Source organism: Cokeromyces recurvatus (genome assembly GCF_025118155.1).
Source record: "Cokeromyces recurvatus strain NRRL 2243 chromosome Unknown BX663scaffold_1, whole genome shotgun sequence".
Classification (NCBI taxonomy): Eukaryota; Fungi; Mucoromycota; class Mucoromycetes; order Mucorales; family Mucoraceae; genus Cokeromyces; species Cokeromyces recurvatus.
In genome coordinates, this window is record NW_026251387.1 from 1,738,293 (window position 1) to 1,756,982 (window position 18,690).

Here is an 18,690-nt window from a genome sequence, read left to right on the forward strand (position 1 = left end):
ACTATAAATAATTTCTTTGTATTTAACTGTTGTTGACGAAGTTGCGTATAAACTGAATCTTTAACCTATTCACGTAATAAATTTGAATGAATAATACATCTATAAATATTTAACTTTTATTTACTTACTTCAAGAACAAGTTCACCCACTGCAGTAGCCCATTGATATTCATGATCACCTTCATGTCTTTTTGTTTTACTTTGAATTGCCTACACAATATTCATATTTAGTATATTTATGCGTATATTCTAGATCTATTTTTTTGTACTTGCTTGATCTGCTTTACTACGAACAAATAAAACTGGAATTTTATGTTCTTTTGCTTTTAAAGCAATTTCAATATCATCCTGCATCAATCTTTTATTTTTATTTTTAGTCTGAAAAGTATCCTATTACATCAGGCTTGTTTTTCTTTTCCTCTCTTCCATTCAACTTACCTATTACCAACTACTATAACTAATAAATCAAAGGCACATAAAAAATTATCATCAAAATAAGTATCTCTAGAATGACTTTTTGTGCCTACACCTGGCATATCCCAAATAGCCATAGATGCTAAATCCGGATGTATATAGTGTATAGGTACTGCTGTTGTTTCAACTTCTCCTACTTTGGATGCTTTAGGATGTGTATCTTTATATCCCCGAATAGCATTCACAATAGAGCTCTATACTTTCCTCCCATTACAATTAATATATATGTATATAAATATTGATATATATATATATATATTTATATACTATATATCTCTCTCCCCCTCTCTCTCTCTCTCTCTCTCTCTCGCCTTTTTATTCATTTCTTTATTTACCTTACCTTTCCCGTTCCTGAACATCCTACAATAGCAATATTATAAAATAAGGTGGTATTCAATTTGATTTCTTGTTCTGCCTTTTGTAAAATGTCTGATTTTATTCGTAATGGTAAAGAAGGTCTTTCCTTAAAATTCATACAAAGTGCACCCCAAACTGCCATAAATGGTGCCAATGGCCCTTTTTACATACATATTAATATTATTATTATTATTATATAAACGGACTATTACATACATCCAATAACACCTAATAAACCTCCAATAGCACCATCTACAATTTTAAATCCAGTAATATCTAAATCATGAAAAGTGTAAGCATTTAAAACTGGATAAGCGACAATAATGACAGGCACGGCTAATGTAGACACAGTTGCCTTTGTAAATTTATTTGAAATATCTTCATATTCATTTGATACAGGATCTTTACGAAAAAATGAGAGTGACTTTGGTGAAGAAGTTGCTTGTCCCATTCTTTTTATATTTATAAATGTATATTAAAAATAAAAATAATGAAAAAAAAAAAAGAATGAAAAAAGTAAAAAAAGAAAAAAAAAAAAAAAAAAGAGAAAATAGTAATAATAATAATATATACACACAATAGTAGTAAATACAGCACTTGATATCACACAAAATCGGGAATATCACCAACTACCACATGACTTTATCCTTATTAGGCCTTTTGTTTTTCTTTTTCAATATTGTATTCTTCTTCGGTTTGAAAGTCTTTTAATTGGATTTTCGTATCTTCTGTCTTTGGTAAAATAATTGCAATAAACCCAATATCCATATGATGTCCATCTTTTAATAGAGATTGACAGCTCTCCTTTTCTTCAAACCGTTTATTCAATTCTAATAACTTTCCTTCCATCTCTGCTCGAACGTGACTGATAACTTGTCCATCTTTGTTGATTAAATCACAAAGAATCGTATCTGATTTCACTTTATTACCAATGTGATTAGTATACAGGCGAACTTGATCAACATCATTCATCAACGACACATCTGAAATGCCTAATACACACACTTTACTTGGTGTTTGACGGACATAGATACTGGCTCGGTTTAAGGGCTCATTAGAAGTTTTATAAAATAAGGAATAATATCGACTAAGATAGGCTGTAGGATCTTCTTGCCAGATCTTTGTGAGTGAAATATAATCATTTACGTTATAATCTACCTGATCTTTCATATTTGTAGATGGAAAATAAATAAATAAATAAATAAATATGAATAAAATAAAAGTTTTTATTTTTGCTAAATAAGAAGATGAGTAGGATGTGACGGTTATACACATTTTTTTTTTAATGTAAAAGAGGGGTATTTTCGTTAGACTCTTCTTCTGTAGTATCAAGATCATTGATACCCAGTTTCTTATTTCTAAAATGCCATGTGATACACATGATTAAAAGTGTGCCTTGTAGGATACCTGTAACTAAATACGTAAGCCATGCTGTCCAATTTGTTCCTGGACGTACAATTAAAGAATAAACAAATAGTGCAGTTCCAGGAGTTTGTAGCATCATCATCGGTATACTTAAAGCTCCAATCCTCTAGAATACAGTGTGAATATGAGATATACATATAAATATGTATTTGATGCTGTTAAACAACCAAAAAAAAAATATTATCATTATTTGTTACCTTGCTTTTCCAGGTTTTCCAGATTTGTGGCAGGTATTGTAGAGAGGCAAGGATCATACTCAAGATACCTAAAAAGCCAGCCCAATAATCTGTCTGCCAATGCTCAGGACCACCTACGATAGCCAATAACAAGACAGAGATAAAAAAGGAAAGGGCAAGATGACCAATACAGATGGCAGCAATAATTAAACTTACTTTCCATTCTTGTGAAATTCTAGATTGAAGTTTATTTGGCAAGTCCAAATGCAGCAAAGCAGGAGCGTGAAGTTCTCTTTTTTTACTTTCTGGGAAATATAATAAAAATAGTAAAAAGCTATTAAAAAGAATGAGGTCCTAATTGTTAATGTTTCACAATGGTAATGAGAATGCATTTACACTAAACTAAACATGGCCCATTGAAGACCAATTTGAACAATTCCCATTAAACCTTCAATGCAAGTACCTGTAGACTATATATGTATATAAACATATATTTTAAAATAAATTAGAATAAACCTTCCTTCTCTCCTCGTTAGTACCTATAACAAAAACAAACTTACAAGTGATTTACAACAAACAATAGCATCCCATTGCAATAAAATAATATTTAAAAAACTTGAAGATGAAGACACAACACCTAACAACAAAAACCAAGAACTAAAGCCTTCACTTGTTTTATTTAAAATGATTCGAAGATGCTAAAATAAAAATAAACCAATTTCACATATATATCTTTTGTTCCTTATGATGTTTAATAACAATGTCTTACTTGAGGTAAATATGAAATGACGAGCCCAATGCATAACAATGAACTAATGATAAATGTAGATTTATCATTTACTGGTACACATTCTTTAGCTGCTTGTTTATAAACACTTCCTAAAACTCTAATAAACAGATTCTCGTCCATACCATGTATAATATATAAGCGTATATGAATATATATAAAATAAAAAAGAAGAAAAAAGAGTTTTTTTTTTTTTTTTTTTTTTTTTTTTTTTTTTTTTAATTTTGCATGACTTATAAAAGATATTTTAGCCAATCATAAAAAAGACAATGCTTCTCGTATCAATGTAAATTAAGATTCTATGCATTAAACTAGGAAGAAAAAAAAATGAACCCGGGTGCTCTTTCGTTCGTTCTGCATCAACCATTAATATGAGTTATTTGTTGTTGTTTTTGTACAATACATCATTATAATATATATATATATATGTATGTATATATATATAAAAGTGGTAGTCTCACTATTGTACTTGTTTATATTGCAGTAGATATACTCCATTTTGTAGATTCCTTGTAATGAAATTTGATACAATCTTTTTGTAAGAAAGCACTTTTTAGTCTTTTTTGTACGTCTAACTCAACTGGTATAGGAGATCCATTATTATCGCGGTATATAAATGGTAAACGAACCACATAGGTACTATTAGGTCCAAGAGCTAAACTATCACTTATACCGAGATCCAAAATATGAAAGTCCTCTTCTTTACCAGAGACATGAATCTATATGATACACTTAAATAATCCAAATTATATATATATATATAGCTATAGCTATAGATAAACTTACCTTTATCTTTGGTTCAATAGAGATAGTAATAGCTGGCTCATCAGGGGTAACAACATATAAACGTTGCAACTGAGCAATCACTTCTAAATGATGGCTACTACCATTCGTTGTAGCAGCAGCAGTAGCAGCAGCAACAGTAACAGAAGAATGACCTAATATCATATGACTATTGCTACTAATAGCATTATTGCTTAGACTGTTATTATTATTATTATTATTACTACTACTACTACTACTATTACTATTGCTAGTATTATTAGCATAAGTACAGGGACAAATTATATAAACGGGTAAATCTTGATGAACAAAATAGTTGCCATGCTCCTTTGGATGCCCTTTGTGGCCAAGCTTACAGACACGTCCATCACCACAACTAAGAAATCGATGGCCAAATGGACATTCATATTCAGCACCAACATAACCACGAACAAGTCCCTGAAGACGTTCTCTTCCACGATGATATCTCCTACGCCGTGTATCAAATAATTGACGATTTGATGTATTAGGCATCGTTATCGTTGTTGGTGTAGATAGAGTCGGTGTATGTGTGGAGGGTAGATTAGAACCAAGAGCAGGAAATACGTCTAAGGGGGCAACTGTAATAGGTGTAGGAGCCGGTTTAAGCGTTGATGGTGGTGACTTTCCAAGTAAGGGCCATTCTGTATTATTATCTTGTGCTGTTGCAGAGGACGAAGATGGAGCTTTATCTTGTTGTTGACTAGTAGTATCCGCATTGGCCATTTCTTGTTGTCTAAGCTTTATTTCACTAGTAGTAGTCATTGACCATGGAATTAAAAAGTTTGTATTACTCGTAAATCCTTCCACTTTATCAAGTCCTATATTATTTTTATAAAAACTAGCAGGACCGAGATATAAAAGCGAAATATCATACGCAGGTATTTCATCGTAATTTAATACTAAATCCTGCTTTTCTCCATACTTGGATTTACATATATCTAAAGCAGCTCTACCAGGTATTAAACAACAATCAAATTTGTTATAAAATCTAATATTTGCATCTTCTACTTCAAAAGGATCATCTCTAACTCTCTGTGATTTACCACAATTACATGCGTGAAAGAAAGTAATGCCACTATTATGTTTTGCTGTATCAATCATACTACTTCTTTCATCTCTAGCAGATTTTGAAAAAGTTGTATCCAATTCATGATCAATCTAATTATTATTGACACTAAGTTATCTATCTCTATATATATATATATACATGTATATTCATATAATTATACTATTTACCTTTAAACGACATGTTTTCCCTGTTAAACTAACATGCTCACAACTTTGTCTTCCCCCTTTCCAAACAGCATCACAGTCACGCTGGAGTCGCACTGCATATTCTTCTTTACAAGGACCACGAGCTAATGAATAATACATTCGTATAACATTGTTTTTCTAGCAATAGAAAATCAATATAAAGTACAAATAGGTATAAGTGTCTTTTTTTTTTCATTATACCTTCCATTCATGATATTTTTCAGCATAATAAGGTGGAGAATCCTGTAAATATACTTCGTTGCATTTTTGCATAATTTCCATACAATGGCTAAACATGCACACATAAATACATGATTAAATTACCCTTTTTTTTTTTTGAAGAGAAAAATAAATAAATATGATTTATACCTTTTAGAAAATACTCGTTCAATCTCTATATTATCTTTGATCTTTTTTCTTAAAATGACTTCAATTTGCTGTATCATACCTTTCGTACTTGGAAATTGTGTTGTAATAATTTTTTTAAAATCAACGCCATTTTCAGTGATAGGCTTGTTGAATAAAAAGGAAAGTAAAGGCACAACAGCTGAAGCAAATTGCATTGGTGTAGGTAAAGGTGTTGATGTCGCCTTGAAATTATCATCATTTTGACTTGCAAGTTTTCGGCCCATATTAGTATGATGATGATGATGATGGTGTAAAGGATGTCGATAAATAGCTGTTTTTGTCCAAATAGTTACAAAATTCTTTAACAACTTGTCACTATATTCATGATAAAGTGTAACTGAAGGTAAGTTAGTTTCAGAAGTAGATAATAAATCTTGAATGCTGGATGCTAAAGAAGGTGGCTTATCAAAATTAAAAAGTAATAGATCAGATTCCATGCTTTCATTTATTTCTTTTGTTGGTGCAGGTATAATATGAATAACAGGTTGACTACCCGATGGTAATAGAAATAAAGATCGAACTTCGACGGGAAGATGATGAGTGCTTCCTTCTGGTCTTGATGGCATTAAATGTAAAGCACGAAACATGTTTTTTACTTTAGTTTGAAGGGCATCTTGCATTCGCTTGATAGCTGTCGGTATAATATTTGAAAATGGAACCTAGATAATATAATTTAGAAAAAAAAAAAAAAGAACCGAAAATAATGCTTCCTTTATGATTCTTAACTTACGTCTGTAATTATGAAAACTAAAATTGGGACACCTTTTGCAGGCCCCCACCAACCCATTAGTGTTGAATTAGAACGTTCGTTTTCTTTCTTTTCAAATAAAGCATTAGGTACCGAAATATTCCAATATTTCCAACAAGAACTTTGATACTGAGCTAAATGTGTATGCATATTTGACTTGGCTTGTGAAAGTGATACAAGTGTTGACAAGAAATCTGCAGGCAATAAAGATGGAGGTAATATAGGCTAAAACAAAATATAGATTAGGAAAACTAAAAATAAAAATAAATGGAAGGTAATATACTTTACCACGACTAAATGGGATATTATCATCATAAAAAGTAAGCCTCTCATTATACTTGATTGATAATCCATTAGACTAGCGGGGAAAGACTTTTTTATATTAAATTAATTTGAAGCCTTTAACACCTTAATAATATGACTGTTTACCTTTTCCTTTGAAAACACTGTTACATCTAAATTAGAATCCATGAATAAATAAATTGTTTTTGACTTTGTATCCACATAAAATTGAAGCCCTTCTGCAAGCTAAAATAAAACACGCAAAAAATAAAAAAAAAATGAAAATAAAAATAAAAACCTGATGAACATGGAGTTGCTTAATTTCTGCATTTTACCTCCAAAGTATTCTCATTTAAAGGCTATAAAGGCGAAAAAAAAAATAAACAGGATGGAATTCAGTTTTTAAAACTATATCTGCTTACCTCATTTCTTGAAGTAAAAACGTTAGCGCCAACAATACGATTAGCCAATGTAACGACTATATTTGATAGAGAAGCAGTAGATCGTTATTTTCAGAAACACCAAATAAAGAAACTATAGTTAAACCAGATTCTTTTAACGCTAGAAGACCTGATCTTTCCAATAGTTTATTAATATCATCCATTCAAATTTTAAAATTATATAACAATGAAGAAGAAGAAGAAGGTGAAAAAAAAAAAAGTTGTGGACTTTTAAAAAATAAAATTTTCAACTCATTAAACGTTTTAAATCAATTAATCTTTGTCGTAAACCTTCTCTTTCTTTTTCACTTTCAGAATATTTCTCTGTAATTTCAATAATCATGTTTTCCATATACGCCAGTTGGTCTTCAAGTGCTGAATTTCTTTCAACAAGGGCTACATTTTTGGTATATAAAATTTCCATTTCTTCTTTTACGCGTGCCTCTACTTCAGCTGGTAATGTCTCTAAGGTCCTTTTAAGATCATTTGCTTGTTGCTTCAAAGTTTCATTTTCATCATGAATACGTACTATATCCATTTTAGCAGAGATTAGCTCTGCAGCTACTTCAGTATGCTCTTTATTCAGGTTCTTATAGTCTTGATCCAACTTTTGAATGGATTCTGTTAAACTTTTATTTTGTTGTTTTAGCGTCTCAATCACTTCAGCACCGCTATTTGCTTTAGCTGTTTGTACATGAAATTCTTTTGCTAAACGATCTAATCTTTTAGTAGTAAAACAAATTTGAAAGGCATCTTTTACGAGCTGGTTCATATCACCCTACGAATATACATGTATATATGTATATAAAAGATTAAAAGTTGAATATATATATATATATTTATAATCGATATGACATCTATAGTTATACGCATACATGATATATCTCAAGTAGACCATTTTTCAAGAAATTAGTTAAATCTTCAAACTCTAAGCTTAGAATAGTGGATTGATTCTTTTCTAATAAAGCTAATGCAAATCGAAATAGAGACATAATACCTTCCGTAAAGATCACATCGTAGATTCTATAGACAGCATCTAAAGGAAATTTGAAAGAAAATAATGTACTAAACCAGGGATAAGCAAATATACTTGATTTGACTCCGTATTCTTTTAAATGTCTTTGAATATGTGGTAAATGATCCGCTATTAAACCTTCCAACTGGTATAATCTTTGAGATAATAAATCAGATTGAGGTAAAAAATGGGCTCGTAAATTATACTTGTTCATTAATTGTACTACAACACAAAATGCCTCTTCCTCTGGCATCTAGTTAGTTAATGATAAACAGAAAAAAAAAGTTATATATGTATGCAAATATATGTAATATATATGTAATATATTCATCATGTGTTAAACTTCTTACATTTAAAAGTAATGGACTCACGATATGTAATAATCCTTGACTATAGCCTACCTCAGTATCGTATAAAGAATAGGCTTTCACTACATTAAACAGTGCTTCTCTTTGTTGTTGACTTTCTTGTTGTTGGTCATGATTCACAAGATTATCAGATTGCATATCATAAACAGAGGCTGCAATGATGACTTTTGGTAGGTCACGTATAATTGCCTTTTCATAAACAGATTCCAACTTCAACAACTGCATGTATTTATCTTCAAGGTCCAAGTTTTTACTCTTTGCCAATAATTGCCAAATCATGCCTCTTAATGAGGGTGGAATACCTCCTCTTTCAATATGATAGGATAACATTTTGGGTTCTGACTTGACAGCATTATTAAAATCCAAAATTAATTTTGACCAAAATTCTAAAACAAATCATAGGTGTAGATAATAAGTATTAATAAAAAAAAAAAAAGGAGGGAGAGAAAGGAGAGAAGGGAGGGAAGTGAGGAAGGTAGGAGAGAGAATAGGATCTAGTTTTTACCCCAATCAAAGTCATTTTCTTCTTGTCTTGTATTAGATTCTTCTTCTTCTTTTTCTTCATGTGCTAAATTAGAAGTAAGCCTTTCTTCTTGTTGTTTATCAACATCCATCATTGTCATAGTTGATGAAATAGTAGTAGATGAATGCTTATTATCAAATGCAGGAGAATTGTATAACTGGGCATTTTTAATACTATTGCAGGAATCGAGTCGAGCTAAAAGCGTATCATAATTAGAAGCACTTGAAGCATAGGAATGAATGGAAGACATGGTGGAACGATAACTTTCATCTCTCTTATGTCTTTTCATATTTTCTACAGAAGAGGTGTGATCTGAGTCCGAATTATTGTTACTATCCTCTTGATCGTCCTTCTGATGACCGTCAGGAACAATGATTGTTTGGTCTAATTCGTGAATTTGGTCATGAATATCGATCGTATCAAACTTTTCATCTTGATCTGGTACAAATAAATTTTGTTGCTGTTCTATGAATGGCCGAGTATTATTTTGTGTTACAGTTAAAGCGCGACCACGACGACGATGATGATGACTGTTCATAGCAAGTGTTTGATTATTTGAAATAACATTGGTATCATTACTTTTTTCTCCAGTCATTGTATCAATAGAACTTTGACTACTGCTACTACCGTCATTTTCTTTAGAATAATCACTTTTGTCGTCATTATCCTCTGTAGCAAAAGAAGGATGGCTACTGTTATTTGAAGAACAAGTAGAGGATTGCTTTGTAAGTGTAAGTCTATCTACTTTATGATCTATGGCAAAATCAATTGACTCTGTCTGCTGCTCTTTTTCCTCATCAATTATATTAGCATCAAATTCCGACTTGGTCATAATTAAATTTTACTTGATATTTAAACAATTGATAAAAAAAAAGAAATAAAAAAAAAAAAGGAATAATTAAAAAATAAAAATAAAAATAAAATAAGGGCACTTTTTAGTCACACTTTTGCGGAAATAAAAAAAGAAAAAAAAAAAAGAATGTGGAGGTAAAGAAAGAAAAGGAATACTTCTAAATTAGAAATAAATTGTATGTTTCATAATAGATTTTTAATGGGAATATTCTTTCTTAAACTATAATAAACGTCTTTATTCATACATTTACAACAATACAGCGTATTACTCTAAGATCTGAGGCTTTAGTATAATCAAATCTAGTGCTGTTATAATAGAAAATCTTTCTCTTTGGAATATTGTATTTTTCAGCAAATAAGAGAAAATTATTGGATAAAATAAGAGAAAATTATTGGACAAATAAGAGAAAATTATTGAACAAATAAGAGAAAATTTTAGGTCAATTAAGAGAAAAAAAAATGGCAATTAGCAAAAAATTTACTTATACTTAAATCTCATAAGTTTTTCTCCAGGGCTAAACACTTTTCAAAGAATCTGAGAGAATGGCGAATCCAGCCCTGGCAGTCTTTCTTAGTTACTTTGGAGCAGGCATCCATTATTCTGGGTGTGAGTGTCTCACCAGTTTCGAAAGGGCTTCTTTTGACGCCATACTTCACCTTCGACCAGAATAGCTCAATTGGGTTTAGGAATGGTGAGTACGGCGGAAGATATGCACACTTATAGCCTCTGCTTTCTATTAAGTTTCTTACTGTAGCTGGCTTATGTATGGGAGCATTATCCATTACCAAGTAAAAGCCCTTCATATTATTTCGGTCAAGAACATCCATCACATTACTCAAGTAATTTAAATAGTGCTCAGTCCTAGTTCCAACCTTAGCTGTCGTTGTAACAACCTTCCCATCTATTCTTCTCTTCTTAGCTCCCGAAACTAATATTGGCTTTCTCAAAGAGATGTCAATAATGCTGGCGCTAGAGATGGCACCAAGAATGGTTATTGTGGTGCCTTTTGAAGCAGGGACAGTTGTTTTAGCAGGTTCTCCTATCTTGGACCAGCCACGAGTGTGTGTCATGTGTAAATTGAACCCTACTTCATCCAAAAAAACGCAATTATTCTCAAAGTCCATATTTTTATCAGCTAGCCATTGAAGGATGGTCTCCTTTCTCTTCTTAAGAGTTTCTTCCGAGTTTCTAGCAGATGAAATTTTCTCCAACTTCTTCATAGATAGTGCACAGCTGGTTCTAAGATGTCTGTATACTGCGGATGGGCTCACGGAGAGACTTGGAAATTCTTTGAGCAACAACTCGTGTATTCCAGCTACAGTTGCAGTTGAACACTCATCAACAATGTCGGTAATAAACTTTGTGTGTTTTTCAGTAAGCTCAGAGACAGTTCCCATTTTGCGCCCTCTTTTTTTCTGTTGAGGTATTTCCCCTGTTTTCTGCCATTGCGATTTGAAACGGTAAGCTGATTTCTCATTTATTCCTGTTTTTAAAGCTGCATCTTTTACAGGAACCTGTTCAATTAACAGGGAAATAAGCTTGTTGATATCTTGCTGAGTGTACACACGTCTAGCATTGCTAGCGGCGTCTTTTTTTTCGGCCAGATCTCTGAGAGGCTTCTCTTCTTTCAAATCGCTCTCACTACCTTGTACATCAGCTTCATTTTCCTCCTTATCCGAGCTATTGCTGGCCTCATCACCCTCGTACCCTTCCTTCAGCTCCATCGTCGCATCTTCATCTAACTCCATGGCTGATGCAGTGATGTTGTACTCCCACTTCTTTCTCATCATTGACATTACGCTGACAATGATTTCAGGTACAGCTTCAATGTCATCGTCGCGTAGAGAAATTTCGTTCATATCAAAGTCAATATCCATTTTTTGTTAATAATAGTGAGAAAAGTGCTTTCTACTAATTGCCATTTTTTTTTTCTCTTAATTTTTCTTGGACTTTCTCTTAATTGACCTAAAATTTTCTCTTATTTGTTCCAATAATTTTCTCTTATTTTTTCTGAAATTTTCTCTTATTTGCTGAAAAATACAATATATGAATAGTTTGCTGTCATAAATCTTTATTGTAGAATTGAATTGATAATAACTAGAGTTATTTATAAAGAATGGTATCCCTTTAAACCGACTGCTTTTTACATCTACTGAAAATGCATATATAACACTAACTTTTTTAACTGTAACTAGTAACTAAGCTTTGAAAACAAAAATAATGCATAAAGGTTCTTATCAGTAACTACGTATAAGTTTATTCTAACTTTATATATACTTTTCATTTATCCTTCTTATCATTTAAAGCTTTTACTAGTTAGTTCAACGCAAGCAATTTGACCAGTAACACTCAGAACGAATTTATATCTTTTATCTTCATAAAGCCTTTCTACTATTTTTGATTACAATTGTTATTAGTTGCCTAGATACCTCTATATGTGTATATACAATTAAAAGGATTTTGTCTGTTAGTAATATATTTACTACTATAACATAGTAAGAGTAGGGAATTATACGTTTCAAGATTCACAAATAAAAGAGAAAGTGTATTAAGATATCATCACAGTACTTTCATATTTTTCTCTTCAACGCAACTCTTCATATTCTCACTTAGTAGACCTTTCTTTTTTTTTCTTTAAGGTTAAGGTTAATGCATTGATATATGGGGTTAACTGGGACAGTATCATTAATACAGCTATCAAGTACTAACTTTATTTTTCAATGTTGCTTTTTTTTTTTTTTTTTTTTTTTTTTTTTTTTTTTTTTTTTTTGCTTAAAAAGAATTGAATAAAAAATGTACAGCCAGCAATAGATTATTTTAAAGTTACTTTGCTAGGAGCTCCTAACTATAGGTTTAACTGAAGCAATAATTTTGTTGAAAACTTTGATATAATCAAAAGGTTATTTAATAGTTTATCCTGTATTTTTTTTTCTTTTATCTTTGCAGTTTAAGCAGTCATGTTCCAAAATACATAAATAGGAAACATATATATTCGTAAAGGTAGTGGTTAAGCGCATGACTTTCATTGATTATACCATGGCTGTTTACATTCTTTCAAAGTGTATAAATGAACTAATATCTTTGATTGAGATAAACATGTTAAGGATTAATGGTTCGATCCTGAAAGATTCTGTTAAATAACGACTTAAACTGAAATATATAATAATGGAATTTTTGATATCAGTTGTCCCACCAGAAATAGAGTTGCTCTTTTAGTGCGTAATGATTATATTTCTGAACTCGAATCCTATTCATTCAAATTCAATATACATTTCAAAGAGGTGTATTCGCTCCATTCTTAGTGATCTTAAAATACAAATAATAAAAACAAAACAGGCTTATTAACGTATTATAATACGTGCACTCCTATAAATATTCGTTCACCATTAAAGTTCATAGTTGCACACTATTTCTATTCCCATGATTGAAGTATGAAAAAAGAAATAATTAATGAAACTCTTAATAAGATTAGAAATTTTTTGATATTTATGAGAATGATAACCAAAATTTTGACATTACCAATTTAATATTTCAAAAACCATAAAAATCGTTAATAATAAAGTATAATCTTTATGTACTCTATCCTATCCAATACCACCAACTTACTGAAGGAAAGCATTGAATGTTAGACTAAAATTAGAGAGTTTGCATTGTTACTGAACTCTAGTTACTTTCTCCTCCATAACAAATATTTCTTTCTTCTTTCTTCACTCATTAATTGTGTCGTAGCTACTCACTTTTTTTTTTATCCTTTATTCTAAAAGATGCTAATTTCTTTTATCCATCTTTTCTTTCATTGAATATTCAACCCAGTAAATAAAGAATATACATGATAGACATACTCCATTTTTGTTTACAAAGCTGTCTTTCAAATATTCAGGAAAAAAAAAACAAAATAAAAATAAAATAATTTCCTTTGAAAAATAAAGAAACGTCAACGTATATCTAAATTTATTTTGATATTTTTAATGACAGAAACTACAAAACAAGATCTTAATGCTTTAATCAAGAAATATGACGAATTTATTACAAACAAATTAAAGCCTTCCTTAAAAAGTGAGCTTGATGAACGTGATGCGATCTTCAATACCATATCTGAATAGTAATCTATTTTTTTTTTTGACTATTAAATATAATAAACTGATCCATCTAATAGTGAAAAACTTAAAGTACAAATTGAGACTATTGAACAAAATGATCTAAAGGATTTAAAAACTATGGTTGATCTAGGATCACAATTCTATGTTCAAGCACATATGTAATTGCTATATTTAAATATATTTATTTTACTTTTATAATAATATTTTTTTTTTATTTTTATAATAGACCGGATACAAAATATATATATGTCAATGTTGGATTTGGATTTCATGTTCAATTTACTTTAAAGGAAGCTAAAGAATTCATTGAAAAGAAGGAAGAACATTTACAAAGGTAAAATAAAAGAACTTAAAGAAATGATAAAAATGTGTATAGTTTGATTAATCTTAAAAAAAAACCACAGATTAGCAGATAAACATACGGCTGAAGCAGATAAAATTAGAGCACATATAAAAATGGTACGTATTATTAGTATATATCTAAAGCTTTACATAATGATTTTTTTTTCTTTAATTATGAATCTCATTTAGGCATTGGAGGCTATATCTGAGATCTTGATGAATCAACAATAACATGTTTCTGAAAACACGAGTTTTTTATTTTTATTTAGAAGAATTAAATTGTACATCTTTTGCCAAAATATTTAAATATCGCACTTTCAAAAGAAAACAGTGCCATATTTTATTTTATTTTTTTTTTTTTTTTTTAACAGAAAATATATCGGATCTATAACTGTTTATTAAATAAGCCATTTAACGAAATACAGTACAAATCCTTCAAAAGATGACTGGGTGGCTTGATTATTAGAATCTTCTTCAATTATCTGAGGAATAGTTTCTTTTTTTAAGCATAAACTCTCTTTTAATAACAAGCTATAACTGTTCATGCGGATTTAGTTCTGGCCGGTTAATATACTTGTAGCCGTGCTTCTCGGATCTTTTCATCAATTATTTTGCCTTGTATGTATGGGTACATTACCCGTAATTAGATAATGGCATTTCACTCTAGGAAGCTTGTCTATTTTAGCAAGAATATCTTTGATGAAATTGACGTAACAATGGCCTTCATCTACTAGGTCATTTGTATTAAAATATCTTCTTTATTGTTCTATCAATCAATAGAGAACTTTTTAGAAATGGAATTCAGTATTTTCTTTTCTTTTTATGCATAACATCTAACAGTGATTTGTCTTCTGAGTTCACTCATCGTTTTAATATGATGGATAAGGTTTTTTAAAGGTAAAACAATGGTAAAAGGATTTGCACGGTATTCTGTTGAATGTTCTATTTTTTTATATATCCGACGTAATATTGTTTATTGAAAAGCACGGTAAATGTGACATTATTTTCCTGAATTGTGCTGTGTAGTTTCTTTTTTAAAGTGCGATACTTTAACCTTATATGTGTTCTTTTTTTTTTTTTTTTTGAAATCTCATTTTAGCAAGAGGTGTATTTATACTCATTATACATAATAATAATAAAGATGTCAAAAATAGATGCAGTTTTAGATAAAGTGGCTGACGTTTTAGAATATGGGGATAAAAGTTATCATAAGCTTGAAAAAAAAGTAGAGCCTGTTACAAAAGTAATTACACCCTACATGGATAAATTTGCAGACGAAATGGATCCCATCTTACAAAGACCCATTGATTGGATTCTTTTTTGTTATTTTATCTCACATATCCCTATTACTATTTTCTTTGATTTACAAAATCTATATCCTGAATGGCTTCTTCCTACATTCTTATCTCAAGTCCATGGATCTTATATTGCTTTGCTAGCTGATCCTTTTATGGACCGTTCAAGAGAAACTATGTGGTGGTTTAAAAGCTTTTCTTTGTGTGAGGCGTTTTTGCAACTTCCATTTTTCTTTTTTGCAGCTTATGGCTTACTTAAAGGTAATGTCACATTGATACTTTTGTAAGATAGACTTTTTCTTACTTTTTTTTTTCTTCTTCTTCTTCTTTAGATAAATCTTGGGTTCGTTTACCTTTAGCTGGTATGTAGCATTTATATTGTTATATAAAAAAAAAAGAAGAACAAAAAAAATTGTAAACTAATACATATATAATAGTTTATGGAGCTCATGTCATGACAACTGTTATACCTTGTCTAGTTGAAGTCATGTTTAATCAAGAATATTATGGTTTAACAAATCTACAACGTAATTGTATTTTATTTCTTTATTTTCCCTATTTCCTTATTCCTTTAGTTGGTTTAGTTGATTCTTACATTCGTATAACAAAAGTTATTAAAGTAAATGATAATGCGGCAAAGAAAGAATAAAATAGACTTTAAACGTCATAATTTTTATTTTTATTTTTTTTTTATTTTTTTTTATTTTTTGTAGTGTGTATGTGTGTATGTGTGTATGTGTGTGTGTCTGTGTGTCTGTGTGTGTGTATGCGGTCGATGGTACCCTGGGTATTGGCTCAAAAAATAGTGGGGTTCAAAAAAATTTAATTACTCTCTTTTTTTTATCATTAAAAGATTCTATTTCTTATTTAAAAGCGAGATAGAAGTAGCATGTATAAGGGATGGTATTTCGTTTCTGTTTATGCCCTAGAAAATACCCTATTTTACCTCCATTGTACAGATTAAAGCCATCTTGTAGATCTTTTAAATACCCTGGCGCTTTGTTACAGCCATCTTTTAATCGTCAATTAAATACAAAAGCAATAGATCAGATCAGTCACCAACTAGAAAAGATAGAATTAACCCCTAAATCGTCATCGTCATCGTCATCGTCATCACCATCATCATCATCGCCGCCTCCTTCTTTATCTTTTATCAAATCATCTGACTATCAAGAGTTAGATCAAATATTAAAAAACTCTTACTCATCAAAACAAGCAAGAATATGGTATTCTCATATAGCTAAATGGCCACCGAAAGGGATCGTGTATCTATTCTCCACCAAGTTAAAGGAAATGGAATACAATAAGAAATTACGCTCAGTATTTCTAGAAGCAGCTTCATATTGGTCTATAGATACAATTCACTCTATCATGTCTATGTGGGGTCGTCAGTATACTCAATTAAGATTAGATTTATTCAACTCAATACTGTTACCAAGATATGTAATTACTCGAGATATCTCATCTATCATCTATGCAATTCCTCAGAAGGGGAAATTAACTGACATATTACCATTCTATAATACTGCACTTAGTCAATGTCAACGTAATAAAGAATATAACCATATGGAATTCATATTGGATTTGATGAAAGAACGAGGTGTTCCATTTGATACAGCAACATTTAATATTTTGATACGCATGAAATTATCGAGTTATAATGAGAAGAGTCAAGATGACATGGATGGATTAAACCTTTATCATAATCTATTGAAAGAAGGATTTATACCAAGTCAGGCTACATTTAATATATTTATTAGACACTCGATACAATACCGGCAATGGCATATACTAAAGCGTTGGTTGGATCTAATGGAGGACCATCATCTTCCACCCAATGTAGTAACCTTACGGATCTTGTTTCGAGCAATGACAAAGTATCCAAATGAAGAAGATGTCTGTAAAGCATTTGAGCATGTAGCAAACAGGGTTCCTTTAATAACAGAGAAGGAAAAGCTTTTAAATGCAGGAATAACATCCCTCTTGGAAAATAATGAAAATGAGGCCGCAATGGATGTCTTGAACAAGGTCTTTCGATTAGATGAACCTCCTTCAATCTATGCTTATAACTTACTTTTACGAGCTTTATGTCAAGATAGTAGAATAGATGATGCACAACGTGTTTTAGATACCATGATGATGTCCTCTGATAGTAACATACCCAAACCCGATATCGTGAGTTTTACGACTGTTATTCATGGATTTGTACGTAAAAGTGAGGGACTTGAAGAAGTTGAAGCACTTTATGAAAGTTTATTACAACAAGACTTACATACAAACAACGTCCTACAATCTGTTATTATGTATGCCTTGATCAGAGCATCAGCATCGGAAAATTACAAGGACCTAACAAAAATTAAAACCATGTTTGAATCTATTATAGCACGCAACCATCAAACACGGACACCATTTCAACATGGAAACAAGGCATTATCTGAAATGACTGTTTATAATATGATGATCGATTTTTATTTTTTGCACTATCATCATTCAGAAAGACTTCGAGATCGAATACCGCAAGAGCCATTTCGACTTTTAGAGGAGGCTATTGAACGCAAGAAATTAAAGCCAAATCTCACGACGCTTAATATTATGGTTCGTGGATTAGCTATTTTAAATAAAGATTTAAATTTAGCTGAAAAGATGGTAGAATGGTTAAAAGAAAAGGGAGTCAATATGGATGAAAGAACAGTTTGGTACCTGGCAAAGACTGCTTATCGTCAAGGGCAATTGAGTCGAGCATGTCAATGGATAGATGCCTATGATAGTCTTGGTCAACCCATTAAAGGTTCTGGATTAATTAGACTAAAATCCAAACTAAAAAAAGATACAATAGACGAAAAGGAAGAAATATAGAAGTATATCTATTTATACAGCTTGTAGTTTATAGTCTATTTGAAAACTTTAAATAATAATAATAATAATAAAAAAAATAGGCCTACACTAGAAATAGTTTACTAGATAGCTTATAGAAAATATTGTATTACAAAGGCTTTTCGTTTACTATGATCAGTTTATTATTTCTAATCGTTAATCTATA

General features: G+C 30.8%; 8 protein-coding genes across 8 annotated transcripts; 3 read left to right on the forward strand and 5 right to left on the reverse strand.

The window, feature by feature from the left end:
• Positions 1 to 433: 433 nt before the first annotated feature.
• Positions 434 to 1,281, reverse strand: BX663DRAFT_424693 (interferon-inducible GTPase-domain-containing protein; the record flags this gene model as incomplete). The annotated part of the gene is made up of 3 exons (XM_051522449.1): positions 434 to 667; positions 814 to 989; positions 1,047 to 1,281. 3 exons carry the CDS (start codon positions 1,279 to 1,281, stop codon positions 434 to 436), a joined length of 645 nt encoding a protein of 214 aa, XP_051388111.1.
• Positions 1,282 to 1,351: 70 nt separating this feature from the next.
• On the reverse strand, positions 1,352 to 2,016 carry BX663DRAFT_493065 (uncharacterized protein). The gene has a single exon (XM_051525312.1). The coding sequence runs from the start codon at positions 1,998 to 2,000 to the stop codon at positions 1,482 to 1,484; it is 519 nt and encodes a 172-aa protein (XP_051388112.1). The 5' UTR covers positions 2,001 to 2,016; the 3' UTR covers positions 1,352 to 1,481.
• Positions 2,017 to 2,036: 20 nt separating this feature from the next.
• On the reverse strand, positions 2,037 to 3,438 carry BX663DRAFT_493068 (uncharacterized protein). Its single transcript, XM_051525313.1, has 5 exons — positions 3,201 to 3,438; positions 2,992 to 3,129; positions 2,828 to 2,901; positions 2,453 to 2,765; positions 2,037 to 2,361 (listed from the first exon to the last, which is right to left on the reverse strand). The coding sequence occupies exons 1-5, from the start codon at positions 3,339 to 3,341 to the stop codon at positions 2,113 to 2,115; spliced, it is 915 nt and encodes a 304-aa protein (XP_051388113.1). The 5' UTR covers positions 3,342 to 3,438; the 3' UTR covers positions 2,037 to 2,112.
• On the reverse strand, positions 3,430 to 7,334 carry BX663DRAFT_493073 (uncharacterized protein). Its single transcript, XM_051525314.1, has 9 exons — positions 7,137 to 7,334; positions 6,862 to 7,073; positions 6,721 to 6,804; positions 6,415 to 6,657; positions 5,646 to 6,343; positions 5,478 to 5,565; positions 5,259 to 5,414; positions 4,005 to 5,180; positions 3,430 to 3,937 (listed from the first exon to the last, which is right to left on the reverse strand). The coding sequence occupies exons 2-9, from the start codon at positions 6,901 to 6,903 to the stop codon at positions 3,692 to 3,694; spliced, it is 2,733 nt and encodes a 910-aa protein (XP_051388114.1). The 5' UTR covers positions 6,904 to 7,073; positions 7,137 to 7,334; the 3' UTR covers positions 3,430 to 3,691.
• On the reverse strand, positions 7,335 to 9,925 carry BX663DRAFT_446278 (rab-GTPase-TBC domain-containing protein). Its single transcript, XM_051523682.1, has 4 exons — positions 9,043 to 9,925; positions 8,520 to 8,923; positions 8,030 to 8,422; positions 7,335 to 7,932 (listed from the first exon to the last, which is right to left on the reverse strand). The coding sequence occupies exons 1-4, from the start codon at positions 9,890 to 9,892 to the stop codon at positions 7,402 to 7,404; spliced, it is 2,178 nt and encodes a 725-aa protein (XP_051388115.1). The 5' UTR covers positions 9,893 to 9,925; the 3' UTR covers positions 7,335 to 7,401.
• A 3,920-nt stretch (positions 9,926 to 13,845) lies between these two features.
• BX663DRAFT_493082 (Prefoldin subunit-domain-containing protein) lies at positions 13,846 to 14,668 on the forward strand. Its single transcript, XM_051525315.1, has 5 exons — positions 13,846 to 14,015; positions 14,070 to 14,171; positions 14,240 to 14,347; positions 14,418 to 14,472; positions 14,545 to 14,668. Exons 1-5 carry the CDS (start codon positions 13,882 to 13,884, stop codon positions 14,584 to 14,586), a joined length of 441 nt encoding a protein of 146 aa, XP_051388116.1. The 5' UTR covers positions 13,846 to 13,881; the 3' UTR covers positions 14,587 to 14,668.
• Positions 14,669 to 15,444: 776 nt separating this feature from the next.
• Positions 15,445 to 16,326, forward strand: BX663DRAFT_493083 (uncharacterized protein). The gene is made up of 3 exons (XM_051525316.1): positions 15,445 to 15,911; positions 15,983 to 16,012; positions 16,088 to 16,326. Exons 1-3 carry the CDS (start codon positions 15,497 to 15,499, stop codon positions 16,297 to 16,299), a joined length of 657 nt encoding a protein of 218 aa, XP_051388117.1. The 5' UTR covers positions 15,445 to 15,496; the 3' UTR covers positions 16,300 to 16,326.
• Positions 16,327 to 16,344: 18 nt separating this feature from the next.
• Positions 16,345 to 18,660, forward strand: BX663DRAFT_493085 (uncharacterized protein). The gene has a single exon (XM_051525317.1). The coding sequence runs from the start codon at positions 16,551 to 16,553 to the stop codon at positions 18,504 to 18,506; it is 1,956 nt and encodes a 651-aa protein (XP_051388118.1). The 5' UTR covers positions 16,345 to 16,550; the 3' UTR covers positions 18,507 to 18,660.
• Positions 18,661 to 18,690: the final 30 nt, after the last annotated feature.